Source organism: Vanessa tameamea, chromosome Z (genome assembly GCF_037043105.1).
Source record: "Vanessa tameamea isolate UH-Manoa-2023 chromosome Z, ilVanTame1 primary haplotype, whole genome shotgun sequence".
Lineage (NCBI taxonomy): Eukaryota > Metazoa > Arthropoda > Insecta > Lepidoptera > Nymphalidae > Vanessa > Vanessa tameamea.
Genome location: NC_087341.1, coordinates 532,016 through 552,839, shown reverse-complemented (window position 1 = coordinate 552,839; position 20,824 = coordinate 532,016). Strand labels below are relative to the sequence as shown.

General features: G+C 32.1%; 1 protein-coding gene across 1 annotated transcript in view; it reads right to left on the bottom strand.

Annotated features, from left to right (window-relative positions):
• LOC113403965 (epidermal growth factor receptor) overlaps window positions 1-20,559 on the bottom strand; it is a 100,925-nt gene extending 80,366 nt beyond the window's left edge. Inside the window, exon 1 of the mRNA XM_026644655.2 lies at window positions 20,360-20,559. Within this exon, the coding sequence (XP_026500440.1) occupies window positions 20,360-20,423 (64 nt within the window). The 5' untranslated portion in view covers window positions 20,424-20,559. The remainder of the gene's footprint in view (window positions 1-20,359) is intronic.
• Between the last annotated feature and the right edge of the window lie 265 nt (window positions 20,560-20,824).

Below are 20,824 nucleotides of genomic sequence, written 5' to 3'. Positions count from 1 at the left end.
TCTCTCCGGCGATCACGTAAACATCTAATTTGTACATTTGTCAACTAATATACTATGACCAGTTGCATTCTTTTTTCTATTCATTTTATGTAAATTTATAATGTAAAAATGTATATAATGTATAATAATTGATGGTCTTGTAATAAGGTCTTTATAATACTCCTAAATGGTAGGAACCACTGATTGTCAACTGCGCCGATTATGATAAAAAATACAGTCGGGATAGATCAGTAAAATGTCAACGAAGAACCGGTTTCACTACGTGACGTAGTGCTTACATGAATACTCGTGGTGTTGAGAGAAATACAAATATATTTGATACAATTGCAGTATATTATTCTGAAATTATGTTAGGGTATATAAGTAGAGAGTTTTTAGGTTAAAGACGAAAATCTTAGGAAATTAAAGTACCTACGTATTCAAAAGGTTATTTAGCTTTACGCAACAACCGTACAGACCGCAGCATCCTAACCAAATATTACAACTAATATGGATACGCGACGTACGCCGCCGGTCACAACTAGTCTTATATGTTAGTAACTAGCTAAATTTAACGATTGAAGTTGCGTAAACTGCTTAAAAAACGTTGTTATATGTTTGAATGCGAGGCTCAATACAGATGTTATCGAGTGAGCCTCGAACGGGCATCGAACTAAACCGTTACACATTCCGTCACAACCTGTTCCCGATACTACAAAATAGACAAACACACGCATTACCATATTTTAGTAACTCGTTTCTGCGAATAATTTTATTTATTTCATTTTTCGCTAGGTTCATAATTATGAAATAAAATGTAAAGATATTTTTATTCGTGATGTCGAGTCTTGTGAGAAAAAATGCTGAAATATTTAAGTTTTTTAAATGTTTTAATTAAACAGTTTTGCTTTTTAAGTAACGTTTCCGGACCTTAAGATATGAATAAAAAACTTTCTACAGCTTCTAGTATTGGACTTAACCTTTGAAAACGGAAATTGCGTTAGGAAAAAATCTTTTTCCCAGGGGAGCGAGACCGCGTTAGGAGAGAGAAAGTGACACACGTGGTCGCCCGCATGTGTTGCGAGCTCTTCCACTTAATAGCACATCTGTGTTTCTGGGCGTACCCTAAAGCTGCAACACGATCAGTTATAATGTCACGAACATCCTTCATTTCGTAAAACACCATGAGAACTCTTTTAATCGGTCGGCTATGCCTAGAAAATGCCAGCGAGAAGTGCCAAGACGAAGCTCGGATATCGCGACCGGTTTCGAAAGGCTGGCTTACTTGAGAGTTGAGAAGGACGTTACTGTGTTTCGAATTAGTCGGCTTTTAATGTTAGGGTCAGCACCAATTGACCCTATGCAGCTGCTGGCCGACCAAACCGCTGTCAATGTTCTTAATATATATAAATAAGGAATTTTGATGTTGCCCCCCCAGTGAATAGGTCACGAAGTTTATATATTATTAGTTTAATGTGGTTTAATTAAATAATATATTGCTCTTTGATTGATTAAGAGAGGTCTGGTTACAAGTAAATTATGTTTTACTTGTAATATTTAATCATTGAGACAAAGAGATACATAAGATCTTTTAATATTGAATATCTCTGTAAATCAAAGATTTCCATATAAACTAGATGTTAAGTTTTGTATGTATAGTTTTATGTAGTCAATCTGTTAAATAGTACTGCGGAATACCCATTTGCATGAGGTTAAATAAGAAACGCTGCCATCATGTTTCTCCTCAAAGAATCATTGCTTTGCAATTTACTTTTTGTACTATGAACATTTTTGTCGAGGCTAATAATGGCAAAGTAATGAAACTATATGTCTACGTGTACTTAACGTTCAATTTTTAAACTTTTTGTCGACCCGTTTTTGTCATTACTTTTTTTACCATGAAATGTGTTAACTATTGTATCTATTGCTACGAAGTATCCTTATTATGTAATTTAAAATATAATTTGTTACGTAATAATAAATTGGTCACTTGAGAAGTAAAGATTCAGTATTTTTTTTATTTCGCAATAGCAACGATGTTATTTGCTGAAGCCTAATAACATCTCTAAACGCAAAGTCATTTCTCGACGGAGATCGTAAATATATGTGATTGTATCTTTTTATATATGTCTTCCTGTCATACTTGGAAACAATGCTTAATAGTTATTAATTAGCTTTGCTTTTACATAAAACAAATGGTGTTCGTGCTAAGTAATCACAAAAGTTTATTTTGTTCGTTTTATCTAACTGTTAACAGTAAGGGAGAAGAATAAGAAATCATGAATTAACATTTTGGACAAATGTTTTGGGCTGAATATGTTGTTTTGGACCAAACTTAGGTAAGTGAATACGAATCGAATGATTTATTTTTTTATGCACACTCTGAAATCTATTATTATGTTTATTGACTGACTGAAATAATAAATCAACCGCATTTCCCATCACTAAATTTGAAATTTCCTAAAACCCTTTCTCTTGAATAAAATCCAACAGCGGTACCTTTAGAGGCAACTACTACTACAAACATATAATATTTTTATTCAGTTGCCACTTCGATCCATTCAATTATAATGTATAACATGATTTTACAAGAATCAAATGGTAAATGTTCTTTATGAAAACCGGAAACAATCTACTAAAATCTGTGACGCAGAGGCAGCTGCAAGGATCGCGCTAAATGATCTTCAATGAACACATGTTTACCTACCAATAACGATGATCACAATAAGCATTGACAAGGGACTTGACCGAGGGCCAACAAATGCTGATCAGTGCTTGACTCACTGACAATTGGACTCCGCGCTCGTGACGGCCAGCAGACGGCCTCCAGATCTGAGTGATGTTTATTAAATTTCATTGTGACGGAGTGTCTTTAATTGTAATTAAGATCGGAACGACGGTGTTCAGCGCGAGTCTTTATCACTAGTGCACTGGTAATCGTATCTTTGAAATATTGTAATTCTAATTAAAAAACTTAGAATAGAAGATTGGAAGAATATCATTTAACTCAAACGTGATATGTATAAAATCTTCAAAGTCTTGAGAATCGCTCTCGTTGCGCGTTCAAAATACTAATTGAAAAACGTAATTAATATGATAATTTCTATGAGGGACAAGAAAAGAAAACGTTGTCCTTAAACACCAATAACTGCATATAATCAAGTCGACGATAAATTAGCGGCTCAACAAGCCGTTTAAATTTTAAAACGTGTAATCAATGATTATAAATGAAATTACTGCCATTCGCCACCGTGACGATCTTTCAGAATGTTTCTTTATCCAAGTAAAATATTGTCATTCGCAACGTCACGTAGTGATTTGTGTCTATCGTGTTGGCTCGTGTATCGCAAAGCTATGTTTACGAAGCGTCGAATTAAAATTAACAACCACAATTGCGTGGAGGTTTTATTGTAGGAATGTTTTTTATTACGCGTCTATTTCATCAGCTCTCTATTGTGAATACGGCTTATGTATTAGGCCCTATCTTTTGTTTTGAATTATATTTATGTTAAAAATAGCAAAAAAGAATAAGGAATACGGAAAACAAGAGGAGGTGTCATTACTAAGTCAGCAATTTCTTTCAGTAAACCTTTGGCTAAGGATAAGATATAATGCAAAATTCATAATCTATGGACTATAAGTACGATATTTTATTAGTAACATAAATTATTTATGTATATATGAATACATATTATGTATATATGAATATATATGTTATATATGAATACATATAATATAATATATAGTAATGAACGTTAAAGTAATCTGTTTGTAAGTCACTTGTTATAATATGCGGCAAATAATTCTAAATGGAAACTGTACGGGGAAAAGTATAGTTTTATAATAGTAATGTAGTTTATAAGGTAAACTAGTTTCCGACCGCGGCGTTACCTGTAGGGCTATTGTGGTTATAGCATAGCAACTGTTGCTATCAATTATTTGTTGCGGATCGATAAATGTTGCAATTGATAAATTATTATGGAGTATTATTCTACTGCATATGTCCGTAATACTGATTTATATTTTTTTGATTTGATTTGATATCATTCCGCAACAAATATTTGATAGCAACAGTCGTTATACTGTGATCGTAATAGCACTGCTGGTGCCAAATTTCATTCTGATCCGTTCAGCCGTTGTGGCGTGATTGAGTTTCAGAAATCCATCCGTAAAGACATTTGCACTCACAATATTAGTAAGATTAATTATTGTTCACACTTTCATCAAAACTTGTTCCATTAACTTCAGAAATACTTTACAAGAATATACAATGTATTATTTATTAATATGCATGTATGAATGTTTTTAGTTAATTTGAACTGTTGATTTGTACATATAAATTTATTTCCAAAAATAAAAATTAATATTTATAACAACCGGCTCATTGAATTTCATGTAAGTATATCTTCCACGTTAAAAAAAATGACAGAGACGTTCGAAATCTGATACTAATTCACACAGCGATATTAATAGACCAGTTGGTTAATAATATTATATTATTACAAGACGGAGCTCGCTCAGGTAATGTTTTGTTTATTCTCTCTATCATTTATAAGGCCTAGACCGCGCAATAGGTAGAGTTCGTGGATATTAAACGAAGGTAGCGGATTTAATTTTGGACCAACATTTCATACAACATATTAATTTAAATTTCTTGTATTAATAATTGAGTTAATTTGTTATATATTATTATAGACATTACTTTAAGGAACCTATTTTTATTGGACACATTTTTGTATATCATATCTAAATTGATGACTGAGTGTGTATCGTGATTGCGTCACAATTTGACCATTAAACATACATCGAGTTAATTAATTAACACATTTCTTGAATAATATAAAAGTTTCTCATAGTATACAATATTAATTATACAATTGGCAATGTTTATTTTCTATGAGGATGATATAAAAAGCACAGCCAGATGTAAACCCTAACCCGTACATAAATAGCGCGACTAACGAAATACCATTATAAATAAATTCGTATGTAATATGTGTACGAATTAACGTATGTGTATTTGAAAATAGTTGAACCCAGAGGCCATCTCGTAGGGAGGCAGGCAAGCGTGACAAAACACAATACGACCGAGAGCGAGTGCCGAATACGTTACAAATGTATTTGTGTCTTTCACCTAATTTTATACGTATTGACTACTTATAAAGATTAATAGAATGTATTTACTTAACAATCTCTCTAGTCCTTCCTCAGTCCTCCTCAATAATGAAGGATTGCTTTATTTTAGTCCGTTAATAGTGTATTCTACCTACTTGACAAAAACCTCCTCTCCTTTTAAGAGGGAACTTATCCACCTTGCTGTGTAATAAATTTTATATACGATGTTTTCCTTTACAAGGTACAGTTGTAAGTACCGAGATGGGTTTAATTCTACAAAATACTGTTAAAAATATCTGATTATTAAAATTGTAAAGGATAGGAGCTCTATACTATAGTCAATGACTATTTTAATATAATATTTTTACAGTTTAATATATCGTGCATGTGTAGCAATTAGAAGAGAAAAAAACGTTAACAGCAATAAAAAAATACGTATGTTACCTACTGTAGATACTTAACAATACATATTGTTACTAAATAATATTTTAACCCCTTTTTATAATGTACATTTTGTTAGAGTAATTAAAAAAAATCCGTTTTTTACGTGTTTAATGTCGTGAACCTTGGAAGTTAGAAGATTCTAAGCGCTTAAACCACTAGATCGTTAAAACATTTATACGTGAAGACTCGCCGGGAGGTCGCAAAAAAATGGCTAACACTCTAGGAGACGCATATGTCTGCGCTAACTGTGCACATTATCGTTACACAAAGTACAATATTGAAATTCAACTTGTCCATAGTTTTATTTTCCTTATTATTTTATTCGTCTGGTTTTCTTTATTAAAATTTCAACGTCTACTATGACCATCGATGACCTGACCTCGGCTACTTTTGTGTAATAAATATAAACCTATATTTAAATGATATTTTATTGTATTTTAAATAATTTCCTATATCGACTAATAGTTCATGAAATTAGATAATGTCTAAAAGTTGCATACATAAATTAACCGCAAACGCGTTGTGTCATCCACAGTTCTGATAGCAGTTACAATATTAAAGGATGTTTATAAATAAATCTTAGGTTAGCTTTAATTACAACATTTTCCTGTTTTAAATTTTTTAATCTTTTCGTCCATTTTGGCTCTTTTAAGATTCAAAATAAAGTTTTCTCGTTGTATCCGTATATGTTCCTTCTCTATAACACTGAATACAGTTTCGCATTTAATCGTGTAATTCGAAATTTAAGATAAAAGCAAAACTTCTTAAAAATTATAAAATAGTAGTTTATTTGTAAACATGATAATTATGTAATCCTTAAAAATACTCTGAATTACTTTACATAAAATGTAGCAAAATATTCTTAAGATCAAATATAATATAATAAATCTAATAAATTAAAAATATATATATTGTAAATGACAAATTCTCTTTGGTTAGACCTTTTAAGTCAAAGTTTCGTAATCTAGTCGCGTACGAAGCAAATTTTGATTTTAAGCAAGTACGGCGCTCTTTATTTCCGTCAGCGATCAGTTTAAAGTGTTATCACTGCTTAGCTCAATAAGTCATGAGGTTTAAGACGTATATTTTTTAAAATATTCTTGCTGGTATGATATAATACTGCGCAATTGTATATTCGCCTTGCGTGGATGCTGGTCATGAAATGGTGACGGTGACGGTAGTGCCGAGAGTGATCACGGGCTTACTTTTCGTTCCTACCTTAATTAGCCTCGTTCGCGTCAACACGCGAAGCTGAATTAACTTCGATTCATTTTCATTAACAATCACTTCCAAAGACTGACTCGTAAACTGTGTATCCAATTATAAGTTAGCGTGGATTCATGGACATTTGACGATTAAATATCAAGCCATTGTTGTTTAAATGTACCTAATTCTTATACTGTTTATATTATGAGTATAATGGAGAATCGTCTTATAAAACTCTTAAAATTATGAAACGTAATATATTTGTCGGTGCGTGTTTAAATTTGTAAAACGTTAAGCCAATTAGAAACTAATTAAGTTCAATCAATGAGTTAATTTGCACGTAATCCGACTTATAGCTACGAAGGCAGAATCGAAAGAAAACACATGCCCGTGGACCGTGTCTTTTTGCTGTAGCGATGATTGATTGTGAAGAATTATGGGATCTATTTCATGGAGTCATGAGGCATCATGGGCAGGAGACGTCACACTCCGCTGACGAGAGGCGTCACGGACTGCCGACCTCCCCTCCGTGGCCGCCTTCGGGAACACTCGTTAATCTTCGGCCACCTTCGACTATCCTCGGCCCAATTCCTTAGGTGCGCGCGCGCTGACTCAACTAATTTATTAAGATCTATTGGTGTAATGATATCACTTTGTTGTTACAATACAGCTGTAATTGGTTTTCGACGTGTGATTGTTCATCTTGAAGTTTTTTGTAAAACGTATATGGAACATTTGCGATAAATGCGTGTCGCGGAGGGTCATTCTTTGTGTAGTGTCGTCACAGACTTCTGTTTAAACAATCAGAGGGTATTCGAATAGATTAGCGAAGGCTGAGCGCGAGTCGACGTCGTTTTTTTGTTTTAATGATATCGTAATATAACTGGTACAATACTTAATTCAATGATTATATATTTATTTTAATGATTTTGGGTGGATATTTTGGTGATTTCAAATATCTTTATTCTCTATGAATGAATCATCAAAGCATAATAAAGCAGTGAAGATATTTCAGCAAAAAAGGAGTGATAATGAATAAATAATTAAACTTAGAAGAACTATAAGTATAAATACATATCAATGCTAGCGCCTGGCGCCGAAGTCAGACTCACTGCGATTCCGTATCAGCGAATGATTTCGCTCATATTTACGTTGACCATAAATACTAGACCGAAGTGCCTTCAGAAAAGTCAAGTCCAACAAGAACTTTAGAATTAGCTGAGCGAGATACTGTATTAATTAATCAATTGTCCCAGAATCGCGTGCAAATAGATATACAAAAACGATAAAGGTCGCCCGCATTTTCTTGAAATGCATCTTTTTATTCAGAAAAACTTTACCACGAAGAGACTATCCTTGCTAAGGGAACACATCTGGTCGACCTAGTGCAGCGTTCACACAGTATTGTACATTGTACTTGAGCGTGTGTGCGTGCTACAATACATTTATACAGTGAGAATATATACATTTTGCGCGAATGGCTTTAATCAAGGCATTTTTAATGAACTAATTACTCATAATACGGACAACGTTCAACTGCTTATAGAACAGTATAACAAATATTTTATTTACTATAAATATTCATAATGATCTAGCCCCGACATTTTATGACTCTTTACAATACAAAAGTATATTATATTACAATATATTGTTTCATGTTACTTAATATTAATTCGATGTTGAATATCAAATGTTTAAAAATAAATTCATGCGATTTATTGATCTGATACTTGAAGATAAAATTTTATAACATTATAAATATTACATTTTAAGGAAAACAGCACAAAAATATTATACCGACACCGACGCAGCCTACAGCAACAACTTTGTCATATCCGACAATCTATCAAACACAAAATAAGACAAGTTATAACACGAAAAATGTATGACTAATCAAAAGATTTTTTATTCTTGCTCTATTAGGACACTTACTATTTGTGTTTGTATGTTATTACGTAGAGCGTAAACGTGTCAACGCATTACATAATTATGGACTATAGATAAATATAAAAGATTGTCTCAGAGTCATCAATCATATTTCAAAAACGTTTGTGTGTGCGATTCTTAATTCTCTAGTTGCGGTTAGTCTTGAACATCATTTTAATTAATAGCATTGTTGTTGTCAACCGCTTAACTCATAAATATGTACAATATTACATTTATTTCTATCTCAAGAGAAGAAACCGATTATTAACAATAATATTAATAAATTATAATTAAGTTAAAAATATTCTCAAATAAATGATTTAGATAGAAGTTTTCTTAATAAAAATGAATGTATTTTTTTTTGTTAATAGTTTCACAGTTTCATCCATTCAGCATTGAAACTTAATTATATATTAGTTTCATATAATATATTGACCATTTCAATGAATGCAAATGTTTCAGAGGATTTAAAGTGTTTAAGTGCATTATACTATTCTAACATGAAACAGTTCCCTCGACAAAAATTTATCTAGAGTAATGAATCAACAATTAGATTGAGCACGCTCCGATGCGAGGTGTGGAAACTGTGTCGGGACGCACGAGAGCCGACACTCGACATTAACACTCGACATTTGACACACGGCACATTGGAATTGGATTTAGAAGTCCCGCATTAGGACACTGACAAACGAAATACCTTTACCGTTATAAATTCCATGTTAATTAGCATTGATAACCATTGCATTAAAAAAAAAAAAACATCCTTATATATTCGTCTTATTTGCACGGTACGAGGATGGTTATGAAAATTTTATTCGTATGTATGAAAATGCCCATTACTTCGTTTGAATGTATATGTAGCGGGCGCCTTGTATAAATAGTTGTATGAATCGAGTGATAAAAACCCAGAGCCGTGGTTTAAAGTATAATTACAATTGTAATATCTGCGAACGCGATTTTATCAAATCCACTCGCACGTCAAATGCGCTTGGAGAAGTACGTTTTTATTAAACAAGAGCGCCTTTGTATCCTTGATAATAGAAATATTAGCTCTATTTTTAAAACTCTTTCGTTACTTGACACCATAAAACAATATATTGATCCAATATATCGGTGAAGATTCGCTTTAAGAACACAGGCAATGTAGTCGAAGTCTTCGTTGTCGTATTAATATGTGTATTTCGTGTTTGTGAGATTGATGTATGTGTGTGTATGTTTTATATATTCTTTTTTATATGTATGTGTATCGTGTGTATTAAAAATGAACGAGCGAAGCTTTGCGCGAGCGATACGAGGTTAAAGAAAATAAACAAAGCCAAGGTTAATTATAAAGAGAATGCACCGTTGACTGAAACGTTTACAATATTATATGTAATAGTTACAATGTTAAGGACGCTTTAAAACGGCACAGTTGTTACGCCATTTTACGAACTATTTATTAATTTTATAAATTTATATTTACATCATTGCTGATTGCTAGAAGAATCATCGTGATTTGATGATTGATCAACGTTAACTGCAACAGGCCTCGTCACCACGATTATGTACATGACTAAAAATCTTATGAAAAGTACTCCATTGTTAATATTTATATAATAAATGATTACGTTAGTTTTAATGGCGAGGTCGGTGGTATTAAGTATTTACGTTACGCGTAGTGTACGCGGTCACAATGGTAATAATTAAATTGTTGTGGCCATGGGATCGGTAAACTGACGCTACGTACTGAGCTCCGTGGAATTTAACATCTTGCTACTTTGTCGGCACTGATGACAGTGTAATACTTAAGATTGACATTTAATATAAAACTATATATGTATGTTTACAGCGGTCTTTAGGGTGATATTTTGGTTGATACTTTAGGTTGGAATTGTATAGCAGGTTTCTTTGTCGATTTAAATTGATATATATATATTTTTAATTCAACTCATATTTGAACCTAAGGCCCTGTTACTTGCAGCCTATAAACAAGTCACTAGACATAGAAGACATTTTTTACAAAATCAAAATTTCAATTCAAGTGTGCTTTTACAAAAACTTTTGAATATTTTTACAAGACTATATTAAGTGAAGTTACCACCGGTTCGGTATGTAAATTATACCGAGAAGACCCGGAAAAAACTCAGTAGTTACTCTTTTAAAATACGAAGTTATGTTAGTTAAATACAATTATATATACAATATATATCTTGCCTGGAAGTCAATAAGGATTAGTTCCATGTTTTTTTATTAAACAATAAATATATATAAGCTAAAAATTAAAGAAGTAATCGAACAAGTCAAATAATTAGAATTCCAAGATCAAGACAAAGTGTCACACAAACCCAACATGCTAAAAAGTAATGGTTAATGTAATTAAATAACAATATTCGTGAGATATACTATTAAGATTTTGTTGATTATTAAGGACTATCTAAAAGCCTTGAAATAAAAGTCTTAATAGATTGAAGTTATCTGCATGAGCTACAGTGAAGGCAAGAACAGGCAAATAAAAGTCGTGTTAAGATCTAGAATCTGCGTCCATTGCATCATAAATAGTCTAAAATTAAAATCAATTTGTATTTTTTTTATTTAAATATAATTTGGAATGTAGAATTCATTTAAAATATTAAATTAAGAAAATATTTATTTGTTTACAGTAAACATAACTATTTCTATAATAGTTTAATAATAAATAATAGAGCAGATAAAATAAAATGTCTTCAATAAGTACATTTTCTTAATTAGATAAAGGATTTTATTCACACAAACACCTTCTCAGATAATGAAATTGAATTCCCACATCCATCATCCAAATGTAAAAGCCTCCAAAAGTTCTCAGTTTAAAAATAACTTCTTTTGAATGGATCGTATTCAACGGTTGCGTATCGATGTCCGCTAGCGTTATCAATTAGTTTAATGGCTTAAAAACCACTGCAATTAGCCGCCCAACTAAATTAAAAAAGTTTTGAATTATGTGCATGGGATACAAGAACACATACGAAAATTAACAGACTTAATTTTTACTTTTTATTTAAGGACTTTATGTAAATAAAAAATATGTATATAGAATATTTTTCAATTATTGAAGTATATTGCGTTTGATCATTAATTAGTGAATAATTTCAAAAGCATATAATCGTTTATTTGGTGTAAAACCTGAGCAGAAGAGGAAGGAATACGTGGATCTTAGCGGATGATACTAAGCTCTAATCCAGGCCAATGTTTTGCATACACTGAGATTTTATTTGTTTTAATTTTGGTTATATCTGAAATTAGCGTTGAAAGCATACCAATCAGCATCAATTGCACCATCTACCAACCAGCAATGGAGCAGCGAGGTTGCCTTACGGTATATTGATCCCCATCATCCAAAATACAATAATATCGCTTAGATTGCGTTCCTGTGAAGGTCTTAGAAAGAAAAGATCTTATTAAAATATTATGTTCATGCATACATAATATACGTTGCAGTATTAGTATAATATTTAATATTAACAAGATGCTTTAAAATTAGAATCAGAAAATGTAGTTGTTAATTTAAATACAATAAATAAATATGTACCAGAAATGCATTATTGTATTTCGAATTTTGAAAACAACTATAATATATAACATATTATTAGTATCAATGACACTAAGCTGTTAAGATAAAACTATTTATAATTATAACGAAAACAAAGTAACAATACATATTAACTAATACAGAATATGCAATCTTTCGCAGCAGCTCAAATTTCGCCTTGCTATCAAAAAGACTGGACACATTTAAAATTTGTCTATCCAGTTTTAAAGTGCACAAAAATTAAAAAAAAATTCAATCCACTGCCTTTGACAGCATTGCAAAATCGAAAGAAATTAACGACTTCATCGGATCGCTAGTTCCACTGTATGGACATAACATCTGATCAACAAGTTGTACCAACTCTTTGAAACGGCATTCGGTGTTCACAGAGATATATTGACATTAATTTTTTAATTTATAACAATTTTATATTGGCTAAAGACTTTTTAAAATATTTGACGTGGAATACATTATTACAAATCAGAAGTGAACAGGAGAAATAAAAAGTTACTTGTGGTCGATAATCGTCAATCCTAAGTCATGTGTTCCAGTTCGACTGGTGAGTGAGCCCGTGTAATTATACACAAGGAACTATACTGTAATCGCAAAAGCGGTGTAAGAAGTGTTTTGTACTTTTTGCACCAGTGTCTATGCGCTGAGCTAAAAGAAACAATAATGAAAAAAAAATCAAATTTTGCAGTTCTTCGAAATTATATACTAAGTTTAGTTGAATATTAATTACATTTACAATACATTTGCACTTTTATTCTCTAAGACAAGTTTCATTCATTGTACTTACTACGGCTTTTTTAATTACCTTTAACAATCAACGTAGTGAACTTCAAACAATGCATAGTATGCTCTATTTTATCAACACGAAATATCCGACAGCATCGACACGACACGAATTGATAGACAAAATTAATCAACATCAATACTGGATTTTCAGCAAAGGAAAACGATTTGAAACTTGATTCGCGATGCGTCTGGGTTACGTTTAACGGATACGTTTAAAATTACTCAGTTTAAGTTACCTCAATATGATCATATCATATTGAAAAAATCTAAAAAAATTGATTACTTAAAAATGGTTCACTTTTGCATCATGCATATGGGGGTTAAAATTATCGCAAATAGTCACCCCTATCACCTCCTAACGGGAATACGTCGAATTACCGATAAACCTGTATATATGTTGTTTTCATTCCTACACCAAAGGTAAATCAATTACACGTCTATATATGTATATTAACGCTCAACATAAAAGAGATAGGTTAATGACCTCAATACTTTTAAAACTATTAGTCGCCCCAATACACTATATCACTCACTTGTATCATCAAGCCAGTCAATCACTTGATTTTCAGATTAGCATAGTCATTTATAATCATATATAATATATAGGATAATATTTATTTATGATACATACATACAGATTTAGAGAGACAAGTTATATGTAAAAATATTTCTTTAATTGGAGACATATATAATAGCTTAACAAGGTATACATATAAATAAAACTACACACTCGATAAGACCAGTATCAAGACCCACCTATGTTTGAGTAAATGTTAAGTACAGCTGACTATATCTTACAAAATGGACGATTCACGGAACAACTGTTTTCTTTGAACATGATCTTTGCATAAACGATCGACGCGAATACGTTGACTTATGTTAAAATTAATTTAGGAATTACTTTCTATTCCACGCTATATTCAAAATCTTAATTAATTATTTTATAATTTCGTTCAAGCTAAGTTGCTATCGAACCGGTTAATAGAAAACTGGATATATACGTCATCTATAAACAAATGGCATATACGAAACAGATGAGAGCAATTTTTGGTAGACACAGAAGAACCATTGTATAATCAATTCAAATCAATTTTTATAAAAATATCAGAAAAAAAAGCTTTCGGTTCATGGACATTCATACAATTATATTCTCCTCAAAGTGTTTATTATATTATATTATTTATATTAAAGAGAAGTAGATATAGATCAGTCATAAAATACTATATAAAAGGTAAAATAAATAGAATACTTAATTTAACGGTTCGCTGATATGCGAAGCCCTATCTCGTACTCCTAAAACGATTCGGTAATACAGGAATACGTTTACTGAGGTAAGATGCTCTTCAGACTTCTTACTTACCTTACATTCGGTTGATTTTCCGTTTACATGAAAATATATCGAATAAAACCTTGTAAAACATGACATCGTCAAAACCCTGTTGAAGCATGAAGCCTGACTTGTACAAGTGCAGGAACGTTATTTGTCTTCACAACTCTTCAGTAAATCAGTAACACAACATTCCAAAACTTCAATTGATAAATTAAGATAATTACAGATCATATACTTGTCACCAACGTGTGTTCACAACACAAAAGTTCCAATAGTGCAACTTTACAGCAACATACATCTTATTAAAACAATTTTAAAATTATCATTTCTGAAGTCTTAACGAAGTTCATCACGGTCAGTATAACACTCCGAAAACTGGTTTAATACATCCTGCAATTGTGTAATAATTTGAAATGGGTATTGTTTTTAATTAGTGTAATATAACCTAGATGATTTTAACATTGGTCTGCGCCCGCGCAGCGACGCGCCGCCTGGCACATTTGTAATAACAATCGACTATAAACGAGACGCATGTTACAAGGACCACATAGCTGTTGACTAGTGAAATCATCACGGGAGTTAGTCACTATCGTAAAGTAATAACTTAAGAAATGACTCGATCGGAAAAGAACTTTATCTCGTCACAAGTTAAGCGATATTTTGACTTCACAGCGTTTTAAAATAATCATATTTCGTTTACTCCGATCGTGTCACTGTGAAGTGCCAATACTAAACACAAAAAACAGACGAGACGTGCAGCTATGGAGTTTTTGTAACGGACGGCTTTAAGGACAAAGTATATTAATGTGAAGAACAAAAGAACTAACTTTATTTAACCTTCAAAAAAACACCCGAGCTCGGTACAAGCACATCATTTTTTCGGTTTTTAAAACTTGCATTCAAAAGACCATTTGATATCCTGATCGAAATTTTTATTACATTCAACAACAGTGATTTAATGTATCTGTTGTTTATATGTATATGATGTTGTTGTTATATAATAAGTGCTAAAATAATGGAATACATGACATCGGACCTTTATTTCCATTGACTATCAAGCTTAATGCTACAGTTCACTATGATGCTTTTTTATTGAATGATTATATTAAAATTTGAATCTTTCCATACAATAAATTCACAATATTATAATAATATCATTGTTGACTATCGATATAAAGTATTATATCGTTGACATAAAATCAGAAGTTTGTAGTACATGTTTTGGTTATTTGTATATATATGTATAATCAACTACCATTATACCCATAACAAATATTCACGCGAAAGAAACGGGCCCAGGCTCGTATAAAATATGTTAAACGCATATCAAAATTTACGAAATGTCATTATGAATGTAGAGTCACGTAAAACTCATGATTTGTCACTCCCTGTAAATACCTTCATGTCTGTGATTGTTCTGTTATCAGCGCATCGGGTGTGTATGTGTGAGTGAAAGCAGGCAGGCTAGGATTCAAGATATCACTATCAACAGTACATCAGTACTTTGCAAAATAAATTACCAGAGCACATTCCTCGCGGCGTGCGGACTAATCTCTGAACGAGCGCAATGGATTTGGCTCCGGTTTTCTCTATTAAATAGATTTTCCAAAACCGTTAGTATTTAATATCGTCAAATCCGTCTGTTATACGAATAAGCGACTGTCATTATGCAAGAGTACGAACGAACGACTTAAACGAAGCATTGCTATCCGAACATCGCAACGATGTTTTATTAAATAAAAGACTGTTCTGAGATTCGTTCGCGAGTAACAAACGTGGTGCTGTTCTTAGGTATGTTATATTTATTATAAAAGGTATGTACGGAATTGTATCTCAATGCTTTGGGATAAAAATGGATCTTATGGAGGGATAAGTATTGCAGAATTGCCCTGGATATCGGTGGCTCTATTCAATTGGCGACTAATTAAGTGCGTGGGCGACGCTTCCTTCCCATTCTGGGAGTTGAATCTATAAAAACTCTGAACACTTGTCAAACTACCCGGGATGTGCAGCGGGCCACGAGGGTGTCTTTTAATTTTTTTCACATACATACTCGTAATAGCTTCCGTTTTATTGATATCCCGGAAGCGGGGTAAGCACTACACTTTTTTTTATTATTTTGACATGTTTGGCTCGGTACTTCATTTTACCAAGGAACCAGTTTTAAAACGATTCTTTTTTGTCGCAATCGTTTTAATATCGTATGCGCAGAAAACAAGTTGGTTCAGCGCCGTGGATGTAATTATTTTCATTCTACTTAACGATATGTGTAAGGAAAGATGTTAAAATGTCATAAAACTTGGCGCACAAGTTTTTCTCGATTTCTCTTCCGTCCCACTATTCATTGACGCGGTGTAACGTTAGGTCCGGAGTACATAGTCTAGAAAACCTAAAGACTTCCTCGTTAGACATTTTAAATGACGCAGAAAATCTGAAATGAAAATTTAACTATAAACGATGGTTTTCGCTTCAACGAGATTAAATGCGAGCATCCTTTTTATATAAAAAAAAAAACAATAAAAATAAGAAATATTTTTGCGTAAGTGGTCATTTTTGTCGATAGATGTTGGCTATTGAAGAAAAATTTCTTAAATGGGATCTAAGAAGTTAGAGTGCTTCATGCACTTTTAATTACACTGACTCAATCACCATTAAAACCGGTGTAATTAACGATGTTTAGGTTATGGAACAACTGGTGAGTGTGTACTCGCTCTATTATTTATTTTATTTATTTATTTAAGATCCACCAGTGATAATTACATTAATACAATATTGGGTAAAAAGAAATACAGTGTAGCTTAATTCTAAATGCATTATCTTTTAAGGCAGATACAGCATGCAAATATTAGGAAGTTTATAAATCATTTATTACATTATATTAAAAACGTATTAACTTATTGGTAAAAATTATTAAAATCTCTATATATAAAAATTAGGTTACAGGTTGTTCATTATATTAAAAATTAGATCATTACCTATATTTTGTTTATGTAAAAAATATTTATTTAATTTATCGCTGAACAAAAACAAAAATGAACAAAAAATTATGTGCCAGCATATCGACTTATGAGTTAGCTATAATAAAATATATAGTTATATATTACAGAGGGAAAAACAATGAGATAAATGATAACTCTAGTTTACATTTACTCGTTTCCTATAAATGTATTTACGCTTGACTATTAGTTTAAGAGTAATTACGATGTTTGTTCATTGAAGGATTAAGATGTACTAACGCAGTACGCGGAGATGTCGCTTGGTACGTTACTTATTGATATAACATCTATTCAAATATTATAAATGCGAAAATAAGTGTCTGTTACCTCTTCACACCTTTGAACCGATTTAGATGAAATTTGGTAAGATAACTAGGGGTACTTCTTTTAATTCGTCCCTCGAGGGGGAAAGGTATGTGTGCTATAGGTAATGTTTTGTAAATTTCGCACGAGTAACGCCACAGGTTCAGTTTGTATATATATAATTAATTATTATAAAATGTCACATGGTAACATTTTTAATTTTGATGTATTGTAAAATTAAAATGGATTCCAATAGTTATTTAGAATAACAATTAACTCGAAGATTGAATATATTAGTTATTAAATAAAATTAATCAGAATTTTAATGATTATTTATATTTAACAACCGTATTTTATATTTACTTTAATCTGATTTTAATTGTTGTTTAGAGCCTTGTATTTAATTCGTTCAATATAACTGTGTAGGCAAACACAGGTGCACTCTCCTACTGACATTCCTTCATACTCGTCGATGTGACGGCACTCTAATAAGGCCGATAGATTAGGCACTCAACCAGCTCTGTCGATCTCACTCTCCATTACTATTTAAAACTTTTTGACAGTAAAAAATTGATAACTTTTTTGAGCCAGTTTTCAAACAAAGGACTTCGAGCTTGAAGCCATATAAGCTGCCTATTAAAATAACGAGACAGGAGACAGACAAAGGATCAGTAGCATCTATATCTCTTTAAAATGCTTGTGAGTAAAATAAATGTTTTTAAATTTTTAACTTATGTTAACATATATATATTTTAACTAAACACACTGAAGTCTCATATACAGTGACGACTAAGTTAGCTCGAATAAGTCTAAAGTTAGATTTTGTATCTGTGATATTTTTACCGAATTATTATCGCTTAAAATGGCCTCAGACAGACTACGTTGCTTGTAATTTATTATAAGCCTTCACTGGATGTGAATTTAAGCTTTATTTTATTATCTTGTACTGAATTAATAAAATAAGTAACGTACACGCTTCCATGTAATGTAATAAAACCTACTCAAAAAACAAATCAAAAAAGGCTTTAAATTATTTGTGTACAGCGATAATTCGATATTTTCGACCTAAATCACAACGAACTATTTAAGTACCAGTGGCCCAGTAGAACTCATGAATCTTCCGGATATTGCGGAATCAAACCGGCGAACCACCAATTAATTTTCGTGTGCTTTCTTTCTATTTATAATGATCTCGTGCTCAGCAGTCGGAGACATGATTTGAAGAAACTTAAATAAGTCGGATGGAAATCCACCACACGTGTTACCGGTACCAAATCGCAATGAAACAGCTTGATAGAAAAATGTTTCTTTAAATTTTAGTTTAGTTTTTATCGACTTAAGGGTTCATTAAAAATATATATAAATAAGTTATTAGTATGTACTAGATAATACTAGATTATTTTCTCTAACACAAAATGTATACTTTTGTATACAACTTAATCGGTTTAGCGGAATTCGTTCAAATACCTTGCGAGGTCCTGCCTACGCGTACTCGTACTAACAGGTGAAGTTGATTCCTTTTTTATTTTGTAAAATAAATATTTCATCCGTAGATGCGGCCTACTTCATTTTATTAAGTACACTATTTCAAATAATTAATAAATAAAAATATTTTAAAATAACATTTTAAGCACAGCCTTATACAATAACCAAGCGTGGTACGACTTGTGTTGTATGAAATCGGACACATTATAAAACAATAATATTATTGTGTGGCCATAGAGATATATTTGAACTCTTTCAAACATTACACACATTAGTTCCCGAGGTTTTCTCGACATTGAGAGATACCAAGAATAATTTACCATTGAGCGTCAAGATATCTTTATTTACTACGATATATAAATATTTTTAAGATCATTGTTTTTATTAATAAATAGTTTAGATAATAACGTTATATCAAACAAAATACGTCGCATATGATTTTTTTTCGGAACACAAACGTACTTATAGAAAGTATTCTTGTAAGTTGGTACGTTGCGCGCTAAACAATGAATACAATAAAAAGCCGTAATGTCGTGACATTACAAACAATTGCACATAAAGAATTTTCGACATTTTTTTTTCGAGTCTCGCACACTCCATGCAACTGGACCTCGGTTGATACTTTAACCAACCCAATAAGTAATATGAAATACCCAATACATACAACTGTTCATATCCACGTGAAAAACAAAGAGAATTCGTCCGAAAGACTAGAAAACACTTCAAAATAACTTCTTTGTAAAAATCTCTACCTACCTTATTCTTTAATAAAATTTGTTACTTTTAAAATGAACTCTATAGCTAGAGCTATTAAGGTCAAATTTTATTTAATTTGTCATAACTAAGGCGAAAAAATATTTAGTTATTATTTAAGAAGTTCCTCAAAAAGTATGTTACCAAAATCTCAAATTAGAAGAACGGGTTCTTGTACGTTATGGTTCGACAGCATATTCCAAATATTTAGATGCAATTATTTCGTATCTACGTCTTGTCAAGTCATGGGAATTGGAATCACTGTTTGGAACAGATAACGTTACATTAACCAACATCAACAACAATAGAGTCAAAGAGCAAATTGTCAAATCGCGTATTCTGAAGAGGTGATCGAGTCCAAAAGGTTCACAAAGGCGACCTTAGACGCCGTGGCGAAACCTTGTACACAACATGAGGCTCGGTGCCAACATGTTGCGGTGGTAGAGGCAAAGCGTGGCGGGTGTAAGACGGGAGGCTTACCTCTCTCCTGGAACTCGGCGCCGGCGGCCGCGGCCAGCAGCAACACCACGAGGACCACGTTCATCGTTCTATCACAAGCACTTGTTCAACGGCACATGCTAGCTACGCCACAGTTTGGGAAACACATTGGAGCCCACGGGACACAAGCGCTGTCGGGGCACGTCAGCCTCGCTCGCAAGCGCAACTCGTATAATGAGTATAACTCAGAGGCGCGTACGCACTGCTTCGCTCGCACACAGATTATTTAATACAGATGTGGTACTAAAGGAAAAAGACGATTAATGGAATATTGGACTCAATACTGTTCTAAATATTACAAATAATTATATATTTTTTTAAAATATTAACTTAATTATTCATAATTTAATTTAAGAAAAATTAGTATTGTAATAATATTATTAAGATTTTAATATCAATATTTTTTTCTCAAAAAAAAACCCGTTATAATTAAGCAAATATTTATTA